Raw genomic sequence first — 23,066 nt, forward strand, 5'->3', positions numbered from 1 at the left:
CAGTGTTTAAATCCAATGTCTTGCACCCATAAAAAGTGTTGTTACATTTCTTTTTTTGCCTCTGTAGATACCTCAACACATCCCCCTTTTTACATGTCTGCTCCCAAGTATCTGAATACATTAATTGATTTTTTTTTTTTTAACACGTCGACCATTTCCCACCAAGGTAGAGTGGCCCGAAAAAGAAAAACTTTCACCATCATTCACTCCATCACTCTTACCAGAGGTGCACTTGCACTACAGTTATAAACTGCAACATTAACACCCCTCCTTCAGACTACAGGCACTGTACTTCCCTTATCCAGAGCTCTAGTCTGGTCTGCTGGTTTCCCTGAATCCCTTCATAAATATTACTCTGCTCACACTTCAACACCACATCAAGTCCTAAAAACCATTTATCTCCATTCGCTTCTGTCTAACACACTCACGCATGCTTGCTGGAAGACCAAGCCCCTCGCACACAAAACCTCCTTTACCCCCTCCAACCTTTTCTAGGTTGACCTCTGCCCTGCCTTCCCTCCACTGGAGAGTTATACACACTCGAAGTCTTTCTATTTTGTTGCATCCTCTCTACATGTCTGAACCACCTCAACAATCCCTCATCAGCCCTCTGGATAATAGTTTCAGTAATCTCACACCTCCTAATTTCCAAACTACGAATTCTCTGCATTCATGTTGCCCTCAGACATAACATCTCCACTCCCTCACAGCCTTCTCTTTGTTGCAGTATTCACCACCCATACATTGCACCCATATAAGAGCATTGGTATGACTATACTCTCGTACATTCCCTTCTGTTTCTATGGACTCTGTTTCCAGAGGCTCCTCAGTGCACCACTTGCCTTTTTTTTCCTCGTCATTTCTATGATTCACCTCATCTTTCATAGACCCATCTGCTGACATGTCCACTCCTAAATATCTGAATACATTCACCTCCTCCATACTCTCTCTCTCTCCAATCTGATATCCAATATTTCGTTACCTAATTTTTGTTATCCTCATCAACTTACTCTTTCCTATATTCACTTTTAATTTTCTTCTTTTACATACCCTACCAAAATCATCCACCAACCTCTGCAACTTCTCTTCAGAATCTCTCAAAAGCACAGTATCATCAGCAAAGAGCAACTGAGGAAACTCCCACTTAGTGTTAGATTATTTATCTTTCAACTCCATACCTCTTGCCAACACTGTATAGACCCAGGGTGAGCAACCCTGCACCAATCACCACAAATGGCAAATTGGTCATAAAAGTGTGGCAAATTTGAGCTTTTCATACTTTGACTCTAATAATAAAATCTGAAAAACAAGAATGTCATTCTGTATCTCACCTTATGAATAAGTCAATGTAATGTTACCAGACAATACCCTCCCCAGTACATCTCTTTCCTCACATTTTTGTAACTTGTCAGACAAAAGAAACTTCAAGTTTTTCATTAATTTTTTTTTAATTTTCATTTTTTATTTAGGGCAGTTGTAACTGAATATTCAAAATATACATAGTTTCAATGAAATTGTTTAAATAGTTTTTTTTTTTTTATTTTTAAATTTCAGTTGAGCAACCCAATTTCTAATTTTTTGAACTATAGTATCTTAATATTGAAGTTTCTGTTTATTGAATTTGTTTTAGAGTACAGTAATTTTTAATGAAATTTACTCGACTAGCAGTTTGACATGGGAAGAAGATATAGAAATGTCTTAGGGATTAAAAATGTACATCTCGGTAATAACACAGCACTAACTGCATCTTAATTACATTGCAGTGTGTTTATTAATTTTGTAATGCAATGTTTTCCAGAAATGCCCAGATTTTGATGAGAAGGCATTGCAAGAACTCTTTCATAGTTACCCACAACTAGAACAACTCGACATATCTGGGTGTCCAGTTACTGGCCAGTGTTTCAATGATCTTCCTGTTACCCTACAGGTTTGTACCACCAGTATCTTGGATTTCTAAATCTTTAATGAAAGCTATGAATTAGTAGCATAACTTTTTACTAAGGAAAGCTAAAGGGTAAGAAAAAAAAGAGGACTATGAAATTATGAGTAATAAAGTAAGGAATAAAAAATGGTAGAACTTTATTGAATCAGTTGACTTGCTGAAGCACTACTTAGTGAAATGTTGACTAAGGGTTTTCTTTGTATATAATGTCTTATACTGTATTTACTGACAGGTTCTGCCATCCATTAGGGGTATAATGGAGAGTAGAGAAATAAATTAATGTTGTGAAAATAACAAATGTAGAATAAAATGTGTGACAATTACAATTTATCTTCTAAGAATGGAAGACGATTGATGTGAAGGAATAAAATTAAGGGATAATAGGTAAGTGAAGTCAGATGCATGTAGGGTCAAAATTTTGCAGTATTACAAGAGGAACCTTCAGGTTACATGCATTACAACCTCATTATATAATATATATAAAATTGTGTGTAAAATTGCCTTCAGGTATTTGGACAGAAATGTAAAGCTGTTGGCAGCATACGTTAAAACACAGGTGGAATGTGTAATATGATATGACTTCATTTTATAAAAAACTTGGTTAAGTCAAGCTGACTTATTGCCTGACCAGTACAATACATTGCTTCAGCATTTTAGGTAATTTTCTCTCTTCCTGTTCAGTCCTTAGTGTTTGTTGTATTTTTGTTTTATAATTATTATAATTATTCTTTTTCTGTCTCATAAACACGCTAGATAACAGGGATATCTTGCTACTCCTACTTACACTTTGGTCACACTTCACAGACATGCACATGCATATATATGTATATATATATACATACATCTAGGTTTTTCTTCTTTTTCTAAATAGTTCTTGTTCTTTTTTATTCCTTCTATTGTCCATGGGGAAGTGGAAAAGAATCTTTCCTCCGTAAGCCATGCGTGTCGTATGAGGCGACTAAAATGCCGGGAGCAATGGGCTAGTAACCCCTTCTCTTGTAGACATTTACTAAAAAAGAGAAGAAGAAAAACTTTATAAAACTGGGATGCTTGAATGTGCGTGGATGTAGTGCGGATGACAAGAAACAGATGATTGCTGATGTTATAAATGAAAAGAAGTTGGATGTCCTGGCCCTAAGCGAAACAAAGCTGAAGGGGGTAGGGAAGTTTCGGTGGGGGGAAATAAATGGGATTAAATCTGGAGTATCTGAGAGAGTTAGAGCAAAGGAAGGGGTAGTAGTAATGTTGAATGATCAGTTATGGAAGGAGAAAAGAGAATATGAATGTGTAAATTCAAGAATTAAGTGGATTAAAGTAAAGGTTGGATGCGAGAAGTGGGTCATAATAAGCGTGTATGCACCTGGAGAAGAGAGGAATGCAGAGGAGAGAGAGAGATTTTGGGAGATGTTAAGTGAATGTATAGGAGCCTTTGAACCAAGTGAGAGAGTAATTGTGGTAGGGGACCTGAATGCTAAAGTAGGAGAAACTTTTAGAGAGGGTGTGGTAGGTAAGTTTGGGGTGCCAGGTGTAAATGATAATGGGAGCCCTTTGATTGAACTTGTATAGAAAGGGGTTTAGTTATAGGAAATACATATTTTAAGAAAAAGAGGATAAATAAGTATACAAGATATGATGTAGGGCGAAATGAGAGTAGTTTGTTGGATTATGTATTGGTAGATTAAAAGACTGTTGAGTAGACTTCAGGATGTACATGTTTATAGAGGGGCCACAGATATATCAGATCACTTTCTAGTTGTAGCTACACTGAGAGTAAAAGGTAGATGGGATACAAGGAGAATAGAAGCATCAGGGAAGAGAGAGGTGAAGGTTTATAAACTAAAAGAGGAGGCAGTTAGGGAAAGATATAAACAGCTATTGGAGGATAGATGGGCTAATGAGAGCATAGGCAATGGGGTCGAAGAGGTATGGGGTAGGTTTAAAAATGTAGTGTTAGTGGTCAGCAGAAGTTTGTGGTTACAGGAAAGTGGGTGCGGGAGGGAAGAGGAGCGATTGGTGGAATGATGATGTAAAGAGAGTAGTAAGGGAGAAAAAGTTAGCATATGAGAAGTTTTTACAAAGTAGAAGTGATGCAAGGAGGGAAGATTATATGGAGAAAAAGAGAGGTTAAGAGAGTGGTGAAGCAATGTAAAAAGAGAGCAAATGAGAGAGTGGGTGAGATGTTATCAACAAATATTGTTGAAAATAAGAAAAAGTTTTGAAGTGAGATTAACAAGTTAAGGAAGCCTAGAGAACAAATGGATTTGTCAGTTAAAAATAGGAGAGGAGAGTTATTAAATGGAGAGTTAGAGGTATTGGGAAGATGGAGGGAATATTTTGAGGAATTGTTAAATGTTGATGAAGATAGGGAAGCTGTGATTTCGTGTATAGGGCAAGGAGGAATAACATCTTGTAGGAGTGAGGAAGAGCCAGTTGTGAGTGTGGGGGAAGTTCGTGAGGCAGTAGGTAAAATGAAAGGGGGTAAGGCAGCCGGGATTGATGGGATAAAGATAGAAATGTTAAAAGCAGGTGGGGATATAGTTTTGGAGTGGTTGGTGCAAGAGGGTAAGGTACCTAGGGATTGGCAGAGAGCATGCATAGTTCCTTTGTATAAAGGCAAAGGGGACAAAAGAGAGTGCAAAAATTATAGGGGGATAAATCTGTTGAGTATACCTGGTAAAGTGTATGGTAGAGCTATTATTGAAAGAATTAAGAGTAAGACGGAGAATAGGATAGCAGATGAACAAGGAGGCTTTAGGAAAGGTAGGGGGGGTGTGGACCAGGTGTTTACAGTGAAACATATAAGTGAACAGTATTTAGATAAGGCTAAAGAGGTCTTTGTGGCATTTATGGATTTGGAAAAGGCGTATGACAGGGTGGATAGGGGGGCAATGTGGCAGATGTTGCAGGTGTATGGTGTAGGAGGTAGGTTACTGAAAGCAGTGAAGAGTTTGTACGAGGATAGTGAGGCTCAAGTTAGAGTATGTAGGAAAGAGGGAAATTATTTCCCAGTAAAAGTAGGCCGTAGACAAGGATGTGTGATGTCACTGTGGTTGTTTAATATATTTATAGATGGGGTTGTAAGAGAAGTAAATGCGAGGGTCTTGGCAAGAGGCGTGGAGTTAAAAGATAAAGAATCACACATAAAGTGGGAGTTGTCACAGTTGCTCTTTGCTGATGACACTGTGCTCTTGGGAGATTCTGAAGAGAAGTTGCAGAGGTTGGTGGATGAATTTGGTAGGGTGTGCAAAAGAAGAAAATTAAAAGTGAATACAGGAAAGAGTAAGGTTATGAGGATAACAAAAAGATTAGGTGATGAAAGATTGGATATCAGATTGGAGGGAGAGAGTATGGAGGAGGTGAATGTATTCAGATATTTGGGAGTGGACGTGTCAGCAAATGGGTCTATGAAAGATGAGGTGAATGATAGAATTGATGAGGGGAAAAGGGTGAGTGGTGCACTTAGGAGTCTGTGGAGATAAAGAACTTTGTCCTTGGAGGCAAAGAGGGGAATGTATGAGAGTATAGCATTAGCAACGCTCTTGTATGGGTGTGAAGCATGGGTGATGAATGTTGCAGCGAGGAGAAGGCTGGAGGAAGTGGAGATGTCATGTCTGAGGGCAATGTGTGGTGTGAATATAATGCAGAGAACTCGTAGTTTGGAAGTTAGGAGGAGGTGCGGGATTACCAAAACTGTTGTCCAGAGGGCTGAGGAAGGGTTGTTGAGGTGGTTTGGACATGTAGAGAGAATGGAGCAAAACAGAATGACTTCAAGAGTGTATCAGTCTGTAGTGGAAGGAAGGCGGGGTAGGGGTCGGCCTAGGAAAGGTTGGAGGGAGGGGGTAAATGAGGTTTTGTGTGCGAGGGGCTTGGACTTCCAGCAGGCATGCGTGAGCGTGTTTGATAGGAGTGAATGGAGACAAATGGTTTTTAATACTTGACGTGCTGTTGGAGTGTGAGCAAAGTAACATTTATGAAGGGGTTCAGGGAAACCGACAGGCCGGACTTGAGTCCTGGAGATGGGAAGTACAGTGCCTGCACTCTGAAGGAGGGGTGTTAATGTTGCAGTTTAAAAACTGTAATGTAAAGCACCCTTCTGGCAAGACAGTGATGGAATGAATGATGGTGAAAGTTTTTCTTTTTCGGGCGACCCTGCCTTGGTGGGAATTGGCCAGTGTGATAATAAAAAAAAAAAAATTATTCACTTGCCCTTTGACTGCTCTTTAATCATGTTGCTGAACAGCAAGAAATAAGTGATTTATAAAGGTGAGTCTGAAGCTTGCCTCTAAACATGGCTGCTAATAACATGGAGTGTGAGCAAGGTAACATTTTGTGAGGGGATGCAGGAAAACTGGTTAATTAGATTCGAGTCCTGGAGGTGGGAAGTACACTGCTTGCACTATGAAGGTTGTGTGAGTATATTATAGTTTGGAGAGGATATTTGAGCTGTAATGTCAGCATGCCTCTGGCAAGACAGTGATAGGGAGTGATCGTGAAATTTTCTTGTGTTTTGGTTTACCCTGCCTCAGTGGGAGGCAGCCTGTGTTAAAAAAATGGACTCGCTAAGGCCTTTTACCTAACAGTTTAGTAAAGATCCTGGCTCATTGGCCTCGTCTCAAAGCTTCTGATAAGTCTTGTTTATTTTGCGCTTATCTATAATTAATTTTATGGGATTTCAGACCCTTGAAGAGGGCTCTCTCAATGTTGGCTAATGACACTTAATCCAAAAAATTGTAGCTACTCTCTCTTGGACCAAATGTGATTGCAACCTATTTTCCCATGATATAAAAAGTGTTTTAGAATGATTGGAAAACAGTTAAAATTATTTTGGATTATATTTTTTTTTGAATGGTTGCTTTTTTATTGATATTTATAAAAATTCTATTTACATATTTTTTATTTCAGAAACTTGTTATATCCAACTGTCCAAGTATTACTCCATCATATATCAGGAAAATTGGTGAACGGTGCCCAAACATGTCCATACTTGAGATGGACAATTGTGTGTAAGTTATTTTGATCTTTAATATTGAGAATTTTTTTGACACTAACCCTGTCCCACTAATGTAGGATGATCCTAAAAGAGGAAACATTCAACCTCACTCATTCAGTAACTGTCTTGCCAGAAGTTATTGAATGAGTGATTGTGAATGTTTTTTTCTTTTCCTTGGTGGGAGAAAAACGAAGTTTTGAATCACTTTGTATTATTGTTTTTTAATTTCTTTGAGTAAGGAAAACGGATTTTAAATATTGAGTAAATAAGGAGGTTGAAAGGGTATAAATTTATGAAATAAAAAATGGTAATAGTGAGAGATACAATGGAGAATTTAAGAGAACCGGTTGAATCGGACAACCTTGTCATGGAGTGGAGCGTGGGGGGCATTGACCCCCAGAACACCCTCTAGGTAGCAGCAGCCTGGTCAACTAGGTAAAGGAAGGGAGAGATTAGATTTGAGAAAAAGTTACTTTTGAGCAAAAATTTTTCAGAATAAAGTTTAACCAAGGTATTTTTAAGTTGACACCAGATTGTTTCAAAATGCAAATTAGGAAATAAGACATAGTGCAAACCAAATGTGATTGATTGATAAATGCAAAAACTAGTGAACAAACTATAGAAAGATATATAAAAATGGTTGTCTTTTTTTGAAATTAAAACAAAGATGGGATCTATAAAGTAAAACAATTATTTGGAGTAAATGGAAGGAAGAAATACTTAGTCTGTATTAGCCCGAAATGAAACTTGCTCTTTGAGTCCAACATCTCCCCCTCTCCCCCCCTCCCCAAAATGAAATGGTAGAGAATCTTTTTCTGAAGGTAATGATGCCAAAAGTGCAAAATTTGATGAGAGGTCCTCCATTAAGATGGATATTGATTTCCGTATTAGATGGTTAAGTAACTAATTTGAGTGTTTGAGGGGTAATATACATTTGGAGGAAAGTTGTACAGTAAGTAAAAAGAAGGCTGCATTTATAAATATATTAAGCAAGAAGAGCACAATACATTAAATGTACTGTTGGTAGGTTGGTAGACAGCAACCACCCAGGGAGGTACTACCGTCCTGCCAAGTGAGTGTAAAACGAAAGCCTGTAATTGTTTTACATGATGGTAGGATTGCTGGTGTCTTTTGTCTGTCTCATAAATATGCAAGATTACAGGCATGTCTTGCTACTTCTACTTACACTTAGGTCACACTACACATACATGTACAAGTTTATTTATACGCACTCGTCTGAGTTTTCTTTGATTTTCTCTTAATAGTTCTTGGTCTTATTACTTTTCCTTTTATATCCATGGGGAAGTGGAATAAGAATCTTTCCTCCGTAAGCCATGCGTGTTGTAAAAGTCAACTAAAATGCCGGGAACAATGGGCTAGTAACCCCTTCTCCTGTAAAGATTACTAAAAAGAATAAGAAGAAAATTGTCAAAGTGGGAAGTCTGAATGTGCGTGGATGTTGTGCAAATGATAAGAAAGAGATGATTGTGGATGTTATGAACGAGAAGAAGCCGGATGTCCTGGCTTTAAGTGAAACAAAGCTGAAGGGGGTAGGAGAGTTTCAATGGAGAGGAATAAATGGGATTAGGTCAGGGCTTTCAAATAGAGTTAGAGCTAAAGGAGGAGTAGCAATAATGTTGAAGGATAAGCTATGGCAGGAAAAGTGGGACTACAAATGTATTAATTCAAGGATTATGTGGAGTAAAATAAAGATTGGATGTGAAAAGTGGGTTATAGTAAGCGTGTATGCACCTGGAGAAGAGAGAAGTGTAGAGGAGAGAGAGAGATTCTGGGAAATGTTGAGTGAATGCGTGGGGAGTTTTGAATCAAGTGTGAGAGTAATGGTGGTTGGGGATTTCAATGCTAAAGTGGGTAAAAATGTTATAGATTGAGTAGTAGGTAAATTTGGGGTGCCAGGGGTAAATGTAAATGGGGAGCCTTTAATTGAGCTATGTGTAGAAAGAGATTTGGTAATAAGTAATACATATTTTATGAAAAAGAGGATAAATAAATATACAAGGTATGATGTAGCACGTAATGAAAGTAGTTTGTTAGATTATGTATTGGTGGATAAAAGGTTGATGGGTAGGCTCCAGGATGTACATGATTATAGAGGGGCAACTGATATATCGGATCATTATTTAGTTATAGCTACAGTTAGAGTAAGAGGTAGATGGGAAAAGAGGAAGGTGGCAACAACAAGTAAGAGGGAGGTGAAAGTGTATAAACTAAGGGAGGAGGAAGTTTGGGTGAGATATGAGCGACTATTGGCAGAAAGGTGGGCTAGTGCAAAGATGAGTAGTGGGGGGGTTGAAGAGGGATGGAATAGTTTTAAAAATGCAGTATTAGAATGTGGGGCAGAAGTTTGTGGTTATAGGAGGGTGGGGGCAGGAGGAAAGAGGAGTGATTGGTGGATTAATAAAGTAAGGGGTGTGATAAAAGAGAAAAAGGTAGCTTATGAGAGGTTTTTACAAAGCAGAAGTGTTATAAGAAGAGCAGAGTATATGGAGAGTAAAAGAAAGCTGAAGAGAGTGGTGAGAGAGTGCTAAAGGAGAGCAGATGATAGAGTGGGAGAGGCACTGTCAAGAAATTTTAATGAAAACAAGAAAATTTTTTGGAGTTAAACAAGTTAAGAAAGCCTAGGGAAAGTATGGATTTGTCAGTTAAAAACAGAGTAGGGGAGTTAGTAGATGGGGAGAGGGAGGTATTAGGTAGATGGCGAGAATATTTTGAGGAACTTTTAAATGTTGAGGAAGAAAGGGAGGCGGTAATTTCATGCACTGGCCAGGGAGGTATACCATCTTTTAGGAGTGAAGAAGAGCAGAATGTAAGTGTGGGGGAGGTACGTGAGGCATTACGTAGAATGAAAGGGGGTAAAGCAGCTGGAACTGATGGGATCATGACAGAAATGTTAAAAGCAGGGGGGGATATAGTGTTGGAGTGGTTGGTACTTCTGTTTAATAAATGTATGAAAGAGGGGAAGGTACCTAGGGATTGGCAGAGAGCATGTATAGTCCCTTTATATAAAGGGAAAGGGGACAAAAGATATTGTAAAAATTATAGAGTAATAAGTTTACTGAGTATACCAGGAAAAGTATACGGTAGGGTTATAATTGAAAGAATTAGAGGTAAGACAGAATGTAGGATTGCATATGAGCAGGGAGGTTTCAGAGTGGGTAGGGGATGTGTAGATCAAGTGTTTACATTGAAGCATATATGTGAGCAGTATTTAGATAAAGGTAGGGAAGTTTTTATTGCATTTATGGATTTAGAAAAGGCATATGATAGAGGAGCAATGTGGCAGATGTTGCAAGTATGTGGAATAGGTGGTAAGTTACTAAATGCTGTAAAGAGTTTTTATGAGGATAGCGAGGCTCAGGTTAGGGTGTGTAGAAGAGAGGGAGAATACTTCCCGGTAAAAGTAGGTCTTAGACAGGGATGTGTAATGTCACCATGGTTGTTTAATATACAGTATTTATAGATGGGGTTGTAAAAGAAGTAAAAGCTAGGGTGTTCGGGAGAGGGGTGGGATTAAATTATGGGGAATCAAATTCAAAATGGGAATTGACAGTTACTTTTTGCTGATGATACTGTGCTTATGGGAGATTCTAAAGAAAAATTGCAAAGGTTAGTGGATGAGTTTGGGAATGTGTGTAAAGGTAGAAAGTTGAAAGTGAACATAGAAAAGAGTAAGGTGATGAGGGTATCAAATGATTTAGATAAAGAAAAATTGGATATCAAATTGGGGAGCAGGAATATGGAAGAAGTGAATGTTTTCAGATACTTGGGAGTTGACGTGTTAGCTGATGGATTTATGAAGGATGAGGTTAATCATAGAATTGATGAGGGAAAAAAGGCGAGTGGTGCGTTGAGGTATATGTGGAGTCAAAAAACGTTATCTATGGAGGCAAAGAAGGGAATGTATGAAAGTATAGTAGTACCAACACTCTTATACGGATGTGAAGCTTGGGTGGTAAATGCAACAGTGAGGAGACAGTTGGAGGCAGTGGAGATGTCCTGTCTAAGGGCAATGTGTGGTGTAAATATTATGCAGAAAATTCGGAGTGTGGAAATTAGGAAAAGGTGTGGAGTTAATAAAAGCATTAGTCAGAGGGCAGAAGAGGGGTTGTTGAGGTGGTTTGGTCATTTAGAGAGAACGGATCAAAGTAGAATGACATAGAAAGCATATAAATCTATAGGGGAAGGAAGGAGGGGTAGGGGTCGTCCTCGAAAGAGTTGGAGAGAGGTGGTAAAGGAGGTTTTGTGGGCGAAGGGCTTGGACTTCCAGCAAGCGTGCGTGAGCGTGTTAGATAGGAGTGAATGGAGACGAATGGTACTTGGGACCTGACGATCTGTCGGAGTGTGAGCAGGGTAATATTTAGTGAAGGGATTCAGGGAAACCGGTTATTTTCATATAGTCGGACTCGAGTTCTGGAAATGGGCAGTACAATGCCTGCACTTTAAAGGAGGGGTTTGGGATATTGGCAGTTTGGAGGGATAGTTTGTGTATCTTTATGTGTGTATGCTTCTAAACTGTTGTATTCTGAGCACCTTCAAAAACAGTGATTATGTGTGAGTGTGGTGAAAGTGTTGAATGATGATGAAAGTATTTTCTTTTTGGGGATTTTCTTTCTTTTTTGGGTCACCCTGCCTCAGTGCGAGATGGCCGACTTGTTGAAAAAAAAAAATACATACTTTAAAGCCCATCATGAATCATTAGTTTTACATAGGAAATAATGTTTGCTAATTATTTCTAAGGGTTTTATTTTAATTTTTCCTGCAGGATCACTCAGGAGGCACTTGAACATATTGGAAAAAAATGCACAAACATTACACGGCTATCTGTGTCGATAAGGAATTCAAAAATCAATGATTCTTTGGTGCACTTCAAAAAACTCCAGGTATGGTGTATTATAATATTTATTACTTACATTTTTTTTTAACATGCTAGCTGTCTCCTGCCAAATCAGGGTGACTCCCCTCCCCTCTTAAAAAAAAAAAATCACCATAATTCACACTATCACTGTCTTATTTGTTGTTATAATTATTTTCTTTAGCTGAACTTGTCTAATTATAGTAATCCCAAAAAAGGAAAATGTAACAGTTTTCTTTGCCTATTTTATTAATTACAGGGAGAGCGATAACCCTCTTTTTTTTTTTTTTTTTTTTTTTTTAAATTAACCTCCATCAGTTTTGATGTTATTCATTTCTTAGTTTGGCTCTTGTATGACAGTTAGTGGCTCAGCCTTAAATTTTTTCGAAAAGGTGATGTGTAGAATATATATATAGGTCTATAAATCTGACACAAACATTGAGTGCCATTATTTTTCCATTGCAGGATTTAGCTGTAGATACAGTGTCCATAACTCTGCCAGTTATATTAGAAAATATGCCTGATCTTGAAATCGTTGCTATTGTCGATGTAAGTATTGCATTGTGTGTATAGTATTTGTAAGGGGGGTTATCTAAGAAGTGTTGGAATATTGTAATGGCATAACACACATCTTTTTTCATATATTTTCCATGTAGGTAAGCGTAGAACTATGCACATAAGTCTTCTTTACTGTATATTACTGGCCTTTAGATGGGGAAAGTGGGAGGGGATTACTTTCACTGCACATTGCAGTGAAAGTAACAATTCAGATGCCCCTCCAAACTGCAGATATCCCCATTCCTCCTTCAGAGTGCAAGCATTATGCTTCAGACCTCCAAGACTCTCCAACTAACCAGTTTCTCTGAATCCTTTCACAAATGTTATTGTGCTCATTCTCCAACAGCTCAAATCCCAAAAACCATTTGTTTCCACCCCTATCAAACACATATGCACACTTTGTCAAAGCACCACACACACACAAAACCTTTATCCCCTCCCTCCAACCTTTCCTAGGGTGATCCCCCTACCCAGCCTTCCCTCCATTGGAGATTTATACATCCTCTAAGTTATCTTAATTTTCTCCATCCTCTTCAAATGTCCAAACCACCTCAACAACCCCTCCTCAGCCCTCTGGATAATACTTTTAGTAACCCTGCACCTCCTAATCTTTAAGCTATGAATATGAATTCTCTGCATAATATTTATACCACACATTACCCTCAGGCGCAACTTCTCCGCTACCTCTAGCCTCCTCATGCAACATTAATAATCCATGCTTCATACCCATATAAGTGTTAGTACCAATATATTCTCGTACATTACCCTTGTTGTCTCCATGGATAACGTTTTGTCAAAACAGATGCCTCGGTGCACTATCCACCATTTTCCTTCATCAATTCTAAGGTTCATCTCGTCTTTCATGGACCCATTTGCCAACAGGTCCACCCCCAAATATCTGAATACATTAGTTTCCTCCATACTCCCACCTTCCAATCTGATATCCAGTTTTTCATTAACTTTCTTCTTCTTTCAATAAACCGGCCGTATCCCACCCAGGCAGGGTGGCCCAAAAATAAAAACAAAAGTTTCTCTTTAAATTTAGTAATTTATACAAGAGAAGGGGTTACTAGCCCCTTGCTCCTGGCATTTTAGTCGCTTCTTACAACACGCATGGCTTACAGAGGAAGAATTCTGTTTAACTTCCCCATGGAAATAAGAGGAAATAAACAAGAACAAGAACTAGAAAGGAAATAGCAGAAAATCCAGAGGGATGTACTCACCTATTTGTACTCACCTATTTGTGGTTGCAGGGGTCGAGTCACAGCTCCTGGCCCCGCCTCTTCGCTGATTGCTACTAGGTCCTCTCTCTCCCTGCCCCATGAGCTCTATCATACCTCGCCTTAAAACTATGTATGGTTCCTGCCTCAACCACATCACTTTCTAAGCTATTCCATGGCCTGACTACTCTATGACTGAAGAAATACTTCCTAACATCCCTTTGATTCATCTGAGTCTTCAACTTCCAATTGTGACCTCTTGTGTCTGTGTCCCATCTCTGGAACATCCCGTCTTTGTCCACCTCGTCTATTCCGCACAGTATTTTATATGTCGTTATCATGTCTCCCCTGACCCTCCTGTCCTCCAGTGTCGTCAGGCCGATTTCCCTCAACCTTTCTTCATAGGACAATCCCCGTAGCTCTGGGACTAGTCTTGTTGCAAACCTTTGCACTTTCTCTAATTTCTTGACGTGTTTGACTAGGTGTGGATTCCAAACTGGTGCTGCATACTCCAGTATGGGCCTGACGTAGATGGTGTACAGAGTCTTAAACGAATCCTTACTGAGGTATCGGAACGCTATCCGTAGGTTTGCCAGGCGCCCGTATGCTGCAGCAGTTATCTGATTGATGTGCGCCTCAGGAGATATGCTCGGTGTTATACTCACCCCCATATGCTTGTACATGAATGTGTAGTGTGACCTAAGTGTAAGTAGAAGTAGCAAGACGTACCTGAAATCTTGCATGTTTATGAGACAGAAAAAAGGACACCAGCAATCCTACCATCTTGTAAAACAATTACAGGCTTTTGTTTTACTCACTTGGCAGGACGGTAGTACCTCCCTGGGTGGTTGCTGTCTACCAACGTACTACCTAGGTTTCATTACCTATATATAGAGGGGCAACTGATATATCGGATCATTATTTAGTTGTAGCTACAGTTAGAGTAAGAGGTAGATGGGAAAGGAGGAAAATGGCAACAACAAGCAAGAGGGAGGTGAAAGTGTATAAACTAAGGGAGGAGGAAGCTAGGGTGAGATATAAGCAACTATTGGCAGAAAGGTGGGCTGGTGCAAATATAAGTAGTGGGGGGTTGAGGAGGGTTGGAATAGTTTTAAAAATGCAGTATTAGAATGTAGGGCACAAGTTCGTAGTTATAGGACGGTGGGTGCAGGAGGAAAGAGGAGTGATTGGTGGAATGATGAAGTAAAGTGTGTGATAAAAGAGAAAAAGTTAGCTTATGAGAGGTTTTTACAAAGCAGAAGTGTTATAAGAAGAGTAGAGTATATGGAGAATAAAAGAAAGGTGAAGAGAGTGGTGAGAGAGTGCAAAAGGAGAGCAGATGATAAAGTGGGAGAGGCACTGTCAAGAAATTTTAATGAAAATAAGAAAAAAATTTGGAGCGAGTTAAACAAGTTAAGAAAGCCTTGAGAATGAATGAATTTGTCAGTTAAAAACAGAGTAGGGGAGTTAGTAGATGGGGAGCTGGAGGTTTTGGGTAGATGGCGAGAATATTTTGAGGAACTTAAATGTCGAAGTAGAAAGGGAAGCTGTAATTTCATGCACTGGTCAGGGAGGTATACCATCTTTTAGGCGTGAAGAAGAACAGGATGTGAGTGTGGGGGAGGTGCGTGAGGCATTACGTAGAATGAAAGGGGGTAAAGCAGCTGGAACTGACGGGATCATGACAGAAATGTTAAAAGCAGTGGGGATATAGTGTTGGAGTGGATGGTATTTTTGTTTAATAAATGTATGAAAGAGGGGAAGGTACCTAGGGATTGGCAGAGAGCATGTATAGTCCCTTTATATAAAGGGAAAGGGGACAAAAGAGATGGTAAAAATTAGAGGAATAAGTTTACTGACTATACCAAGAAAAGTGTACGGTAGGGTTATAATTGAAAGAATTAGAGGTAAGACAGAATGTAGGATTGCGGATGAGCAAGGTTGTTTCAGAGTGGGTAGGGGATGTGTAGATCAAGTGTTAACATTAAAGCATATTTGTGAACAGTATTTAGATAAAGGAAGGGAAGTTTTTATTGCATTTATGGAATTAGAAAAGGCATATGATAGAGTGGATAGGGGAGCAATGTGGCTGATGTTGCAAGTACATGGAATAGGTGGTAAGTTGCTAAATGCTGTAAAGAGTTTTCATGAGGATAGGGAAGCTCAGGTTAGGGTGTGTAGAAGAGAGCGAGACTACTTCCCAGTAAAAGTAGGTCTTAAACAGGGATGTGTAATGTCACCATGGTTGTTTAATATACAGTATTTATAGATGGGGTTGTAAATGCTAGGGTGTTGGGGAAAGGGGTGGGATTAAATTATGGGGAATCAAATACAAAATGGGAATTGACACAGTTGCTTTTTGCTGATGATACTGTGCTTATGGGAGATTCTAAAGAAAAATTGCAAAAGTGAGTGGATGAGTTTGGGAATGTGTGTAAAGGTAGAAAGTTGAAAGTGAACATAGAAAAGAGTAAGGTGATGAGGGTATCAAATGATTTAGATTAAGAAAAATTGGATATCAAATTGGGGAGGAGGAGTATAGAAGAAGTGAATGTTTTCAGATACTTGGGAGTTGGCGTGTCGGTGGAGGGATTTATGAAGGATGAGGTTAATCATAGAATTGATGAGGGAAAAAAGGTGAGTGGTGCATTGAGGTATATGTGGAGTCAAAAAACTTTATCTATGGAGGCAAAGAAGGGAATGTATGAAAGTATAGTAGTACCAACACTCTTATATGTGTGTAAAGCTTGGGTGGTAAATGCAGCAGCGAGGAGACAGTTGGAGGCAGTGGAGATGTCCTGTCTAGGGCAATGTGTGGTGTAAATATTATGCAGAAAATTCAGAGTGTGGAAATTAGGAAATGGTGTGGAGTTAATAAAAGTATTAGTCAGAGGGCAGAAGAGGGGTTGTTGAGGTGGTTTGGTCATTTAGAGACATTGGATCAAAGTAGAATGATATGGAAAGCATATAAATCTATAGGGGAAGGAAGGCGAGGTAGGGGTCGTCCTCGAAAGGGTTGGAGATAGGGGGTAAAAAAGGTTTTGTGGGCGAATGGCTTGGACTTCCCGCAAGCGTGCGTGAGCGTGTTAGATAGGAGTGAATGGAGACGAATGGTACTTGGGACCTGATGATCTGTTGGAGTGTGAGCAGGGCAATATTTAGTGAAGGGATTCAGGGAAACCGGTTATTTTCATATAGTCGGACTTGAGTCCAGGAAATGGGAAGTACAATGCCTGCACTTTAAAGGAGGGGTTTGGGATATTGGCAGTTTGGAGGGATATGTTGTGTATCTTTATACGTATATGCTTCTAAACTGTTGTATTCTGAGCACCTCTGCAAAAGCAGTGATAATGTGTGAGTGTGGTGAAAGTGTTGAATGATGATGAATGTATTTTCTTTTTGGGGATTTTCTTTCTTTTTTGGGTCACCCTGCCTCGGTGGGAGACTGCCGACTTGTTGAAAAAAAAAAAGAAATATATATATATATATATATATATATTATATATTTTTTTTTTTTTTTTTTTTTTTTTTTCAACAAGTCGGCCGTCTCCCACCGAGGCAGGGTGACCCAAAAAAGAAAGAAAATCCCCAAAAAGAAAATACTTTCATCATCATTCAACACTTTCACCACACTCGCACATTATCACTGTTTTTGCAGAGGTGCTCAGAATACAACAGTCTAGAAGCATAAACATATAAAGATACACAACATATCCCTCCAAACTGCCAATATCCCAAACCCCTCCTTTAAAGTGCAGGCATTGTACTTCCCATTTCCAGGACTCAAGTCCGACTATATGAAAATAACCGGTTTCCCTGAATCCCTTCACTAAATATTACCCTGCTCACACTCCAACAGATCGTCAGGTCCCAAGTACCATTTGTCTCCATTCACTCCTATCTAACACGCTCACGCACGCTTGCTGGAAGTCCAAGCCCCTTACCCACAAAACCTCCTTTACCCCCTCTCTCCAACCCTTTCGAGGACGACCCCTACCCCGCCTTCCTTCCCCTATAGATTTATATGCTTTCCATGTCATTCTACTGTGATCCATTCTCTCTAAATGACCAAACCACCTCAACAACCCCTCTTCTGCCCTCTGACTAATACTTTTATTAACTCCACACCTTCTCCTAATTTCCACACTCCGAATTTTCTGCATAATATTTACACCACACATTGCCCTTAAACAGGACATCTCCGCTGCCTCCAACCGTCTCCTCGCTGCTGCATTTACCACCCAAGCTTCACACCCATATAAGAGTGTTGGTACTACTATACTTTCATACATTCCCTTCTTTGCCTCCATAGATAACGTTTTTTGACTCCACATATACCTCAACGCACCACTCACCTTTTTTCCCTCATCAATTCTATGATTAACCTCATCCTTCATAAATCCATCCGCCGACACGTCAACTCCCAAGTATCTGAAAACATTCACTTCTTCCATACTCCTCCTCCCCAATTTGATATCCAATTTTTCTTTATCTAAATCATTTGACACCCTCATCACCTTACTCTTTTCTATGTTCACTTTCAACTTTCTACCTTTACACACATTCCCAAACTCATCCACTAACCTTTGCAATTTTTCTTTAGAATCTCCCATAAGCACAGTATCATCAGCAAAAAGTAACTGTGTCAATTCCCATTTTGAATTTGATTCCCCATAATTTAATCCCACCCCTCTCCCAAACACCCTAGCATTTACTTCCTTTACAACCCCATCTATAAATATATTAAACAACCATGGTGACATTACACATCCCTGTCTAAGACCTACTTTTACCGGGAAGTAGTCTCCCTCTCTTCTACACACCCTAACCTGAGCCTCACTATCCTCATAAAAACTCTTTACAGCATTTAATAACTTACCACCTATTCCATATACTTGCAACATCTGCCACATTGCTCCTCTATCCACTCTATCATATGCCTTTTCTAAATCCATAAATGCAATAAAAACTTCCCTATCTTTATCTAAATACTGTTCACATATATGCTTCAATGTAAACACCTGATCTACACATCCCCTACCCACTCTAAAACCTCCTTGCTCATCCGCAATCCTACATTCTGTCTTACCTCTAATTCTTTCAATTATAACCCTACCGTACACTTTTCCTGGTATACTCAGTAAGCTTATTCCTCTATAATTTTTACAGTCTCTTTTGTCCCCTTTCCCTTTATATAAAGGGACTATACATGCTCTCTGCCAATCCCTAGGTACCTTCCCCTCTTTCATACATTTATTAAACAAAAGTACCAACCACTCCAACACTATATCCCCCCCTGCTTTTAACATTTCTGTCATGATCCCATCAGTTCCAGCTGCTTTACCCCCTTTCATTTTACGTAATGCCTCACGTACCTCCCCCACACTTAGATTCTGCTCTTCTTCACTCCTAAAAGATGGTATACCTCCCTGACCAGTGCATGAAATTACTGCCTCTGTTTCTTCCTTAACATTTAAAAGTTCCTCAAAATATTCTCGCCATCTACCCAATACCTCCATCTCCCCATCTACTAACTCCCCTACTCTGTTTTTATATATATATATATATATATATATATATATATATATATATATATATATATATATATATATATATATATATTATTTTTTTTTTTTTATTATCACACCGGCCGATTCCCACCAAGGCAGGGTGGCCCGAAAAAGAAAAACTTTCACCATCATTCACTCAATCACTGTCTTGCCAGAAGGGTGCTTTACACTACAGTTTTTAAACTGCAACATTAACACCCCTCCTTCAGAGTGCAGGCACTGTACTTCCCATCTCCAGGACTCAAGTCCGGCCTGCCGGTTTCCCTGAATCCCTTCATAAATGTTACTTTGCTCACACTCCAACAGCACGTCAAGTATTAAAAACCATTTGTCTCCATTCACTCCTATCAAACACGCTCACGCATGCCTGCTGGAAGTCCAAGCCCCTCGCACACAAAACCTCCTTTACCCCCTCCCTCCAACCCTTCCTAGGCCAACCCCTACCCCGCCTTCCTTCCACTACAGACTGATACACTCTTGAAGTCATTCTGTTTCGCTCCATTCTCTCTACATGTCCGAACCACCTCAACAACCCTTCCTCAGCCCTCTGGACAACAGTTTTGGTAATCCCGCACCTCCTCCTAACTTCCAAACTACGAATTCTCTGCATTATATTCACACCACACATTGCCCTCAGACATGACATCTCCACTGCCTCCAGCCTTCTCCTCGCTGCAACATTCATCACCCACGCTTCACACCCATATAAGAGCGTTGGTAAAACTATACTCTCATACATTCCCCTCTTTGCCTCCAAGGACAAAGTTCTTTGTCTCCACAGACTCCTAAGTGCACCACTCACTCTTTTTCCCTCATCAATTCTATGATTCACCTCATCTTTCATAGACCCATCCGCTGACACGTCCACTCCCAAATATCTGAATACGTTCACCTCCTCCATACTCTCTCCCTCCAATCTGATATTCAATCTTTCATCACCTAATCTTTTTGTTATCCTCATAACCTTACTCTTTCCTGTATTCACCTTTAATTTTCTTCTTTTGCACACCCTACCAAATTCATCCACCAATCTCTGCAACTTCTCTTCAGAATCTCCCAAGAGCACAGTGTCATCAGCAAAGAGCAGCTGTGACAACTCCCACTTTGTGTGTGATTCTTTATCTTTTAACTCCACGCCTCTTGCCAAGACCCTCGCATTTACTTCTCTTACAACCCCATCTATAAATATATTAAACAACCACGGTGACATCACACATCCTTGTCTAAGGCCTACTTTTACTGGGAAAAAATTTCCCTCTTTCCTACATACTCTAACTTGAGCCTCACTATCCTCGTAAAAACTCTTCACTGCTTTCAGTAACCTACCTCCTACACCATACACTTGCAACATCTGCCACATTGCCCCCCTATCCACCCTGTCATACGCCTTTTCCAAATCCATAAATGCCACAAAGACCTCTTTAGCCTTATCTAAATACTGTTCACTTATATGTTTCACTGTAAACACCTGGTCCACACACCCCCTACCTTTCCTAAAGCCTCCTTGTTCATCTGCTGTCCTATTCTCCGTCTTACTCTTAATTCTTTCAATTATAACTCTACCATACACTTTACCAGGTACACTCAACAGACTTATCCCCCTATAATTTTTGCACTCTTTTATCCCCTTTGCCTTTATACAAAGGAACTATGCATGCTCTCTGCCAATCCCTAGGTACCTTACCCTCTTCCATACATTTATTAAATAATTGCACCAACCACTCCAAAACTATATCCCCACCTGCTTTTAACATTTCTATCTTTATCCCATCAATCCCGGCTGCCTTACCCCCTTTCATTTTACCTACTGCCTCACGAACTTCCCCCACACTCACAACTGGCTCTTCCTCACTCCTACAAGATGTTATTCCTCCTTGCCCTATACACGAAATCACAGCTTCCCTATCTTCATCAACATTTAACAATTCCTCAAAATATTCCTTCCATCTTCCCAATACCTCTAACTCTCCATTTAATAACTCTCCTCTCCTATTTTTAACTGACAAATCCATTTGTTCTCTAGGCTTTCTTAACTTGTTAATCTCACTCCAAAACTTTTTCTTATTTTCAACAAAATTTGTTGATAACATCTCACCCACTCTCTCATTTGCTCTCTTTTTACATTGCTTCACCACTCTCTTAACTTCTCTCTTTTTCTCCATATACTCTTCCCTCCTTGCATCACTTCTACTTTGTAAAAACTTCTCATATGCTAACTTTTTCTCCCTTACTACTCTCTTTACATCATCATTCCACCAATCGCTCCTCTTCCCTCCTGCACCCACTTTCCTGTAACCACAAACTTCTGCTGAACACTCTAACACTACATTTTTAAACCTACCCCATACCTCTTCGACCCCATTGCCTATGCTCTCATTAGCCCATCTATCCTACAATAGCTGTTTATATCTTACCCTAACTGCCTCCTCTTTTAGTTTATAAACCTTCACCTCTCTCTTCCCTGTTGCTTCTATTCTCCTTGTATCCCATCTACCTTTTACTCTCAGTGTAGCTACAACTAGAAAGTGATCTGATATATCTGTGGCCCCTCTATAAACATGTACATCCTGAAGTCTACTCAACAGTCTTTTATCTACCAATACATAATCCAACAAACTACTGTCATTTCGCCCTACATCATATCGTGTATACTTATTTATCCTCTTTTTCTTAAAATATGTATTACCTATAACTAAACCCCTTTCTATACAAAGTTCAATCAAAGGGCTCCCATTATCATTTACACCTGGCACCCCAAACTTACCTACCACACCCTCTCTAAAAGTTTCTCCTACTTTAGCATTCAAGTCCCCTACCACAATTACTCTCTCACTTGGTTCAAAGGCTCCTATACATTCACTTAACATCTCCCAAAATCTCTCTCTCTCCTCTGCATTCCTCTCTTCTCCAGGTGCATACACGCTTATTATGACCCACTTCTCGCATCCAACCTTTACTTTTATCCACATAATTCTTGAATTTACACATTCATATTCTCTTTTCTCCTTCCATAACTGATCATTTAACATTACTGCTACCCCTTCCTTTGCTCTAACTCTCTCAGATACTCCAGATTTAATCCCATTTATTTCCCCCCACTGAAACTCTCCTACCCCCTTCAGCTTTGTTTCGCTTAGGGCCAGGACATCCAACTTCTTTTCATTCATAACATCAGCAATCATCTGTTTCTTGTCATCCGCACTACATCCACGCACATTTAAGCAACCCAGTTTTATAAAGTTTTTCTTCTTCTCTTTTTTAGTAATTGTATACAGGAGAAGGGGTTACTAGCCCATTGCTCCCGGCATTTTAGTCGCCTCATACGACACGCATGGCTTACGGAGGAAAGATTCTTTTCCACTTCCCCATATATATATATATATATTTTTTTTTTTTTTTTTTTTTTCAACAAGTCGGCCGTCTCCCACCGAGGCAGGGTGACCCAAAAAAGAAAGAAAATCCCCAAAAAGAAAATACTTTCATCATCATTCAACACTTTCACCACATTCACACATTATCACTGCTTTTGCAGAGGTGCTCAGAATACAACAGTTTAGAAGCATATACGTATAGAGATACACAACTTATCCCTCCAAACTGCCAATATCCCAAACCCCTCCTTTAAAGTGCAGGCATTGTACTTCCCATTTCCAGGACTCAAGTCCGACTATATGAAAATAACCGGTTTCCCTGAATCCCTTCACTAAATATTACCCTGCTCACACTCCAACAGATCGTCAGGTCCCAAGTATCATTCGTCTCCATTCACTCCTATCTAACACGCTCGTGCACGCTTGCTGGAAGTCCAAGCCCCTCACCCACAAAACCTCCTTTACCCCCTCTTTCCAACCCTTTCGAGGACGACCCCTACCCCTCTTTCCTTCCCCTATAGATTTATATGCTTTCCATGTCA

At 39.6% G+C, this 23,066-nt stretch overlaps 1 protein-coding gene across 4 annotated transcripts in view; it reads left to right on the forward strand.

The window, feature by feature from the left end:
- Nucleotides 1-23,066, forward strand: part of LOC128704101 (uncharacterized) — a 67,693-nt gene that overhangs the window by 16,687 nt on the left and 27,940 nt on the right. For all 4 annotated transcript variants that reach the window (XM_053799128.2, XM_053799129.2, XM_053799127.2 and 1 more), the window contains exons 7-10: nucleotides 1,799-1,927; nucleotides 6,845-6,945; nucleotides 11,716-11,833; nucleotides 12,271-12,354. In XM_053799128.2, the coding sequence (XP_053655103.1) occupies nucleotides 1,799-1,927; nucleotides 6,845-6,945; nucleotides 11,716-11,833; nucleotides 12,271-12,354 (432 nt within the window). The remainder of the gene's footprint in view (nucleotides 1-1,798; nucleotides 1,928-6,844; nucleotides 6,946-11,715; nucleotides 11,834-12,270; nucleotides 12,355-23,066) is intronic.

This window comes from Cherax quadricarinatus, chromosome 66 (assembly GCF_038502225.1).
Source record: "Cherax quadricarinatus isolate ZL_2023a chromosome 66, ASM3850222v1, whole genome shotgun sequence".
Classification (NCBI taxonomy): Eukaryota; Metazoa; Arthropoda; class Malacostraca; order Decapoda; family Parastacidae; genus Cherax; species Cherax quadricarinatus.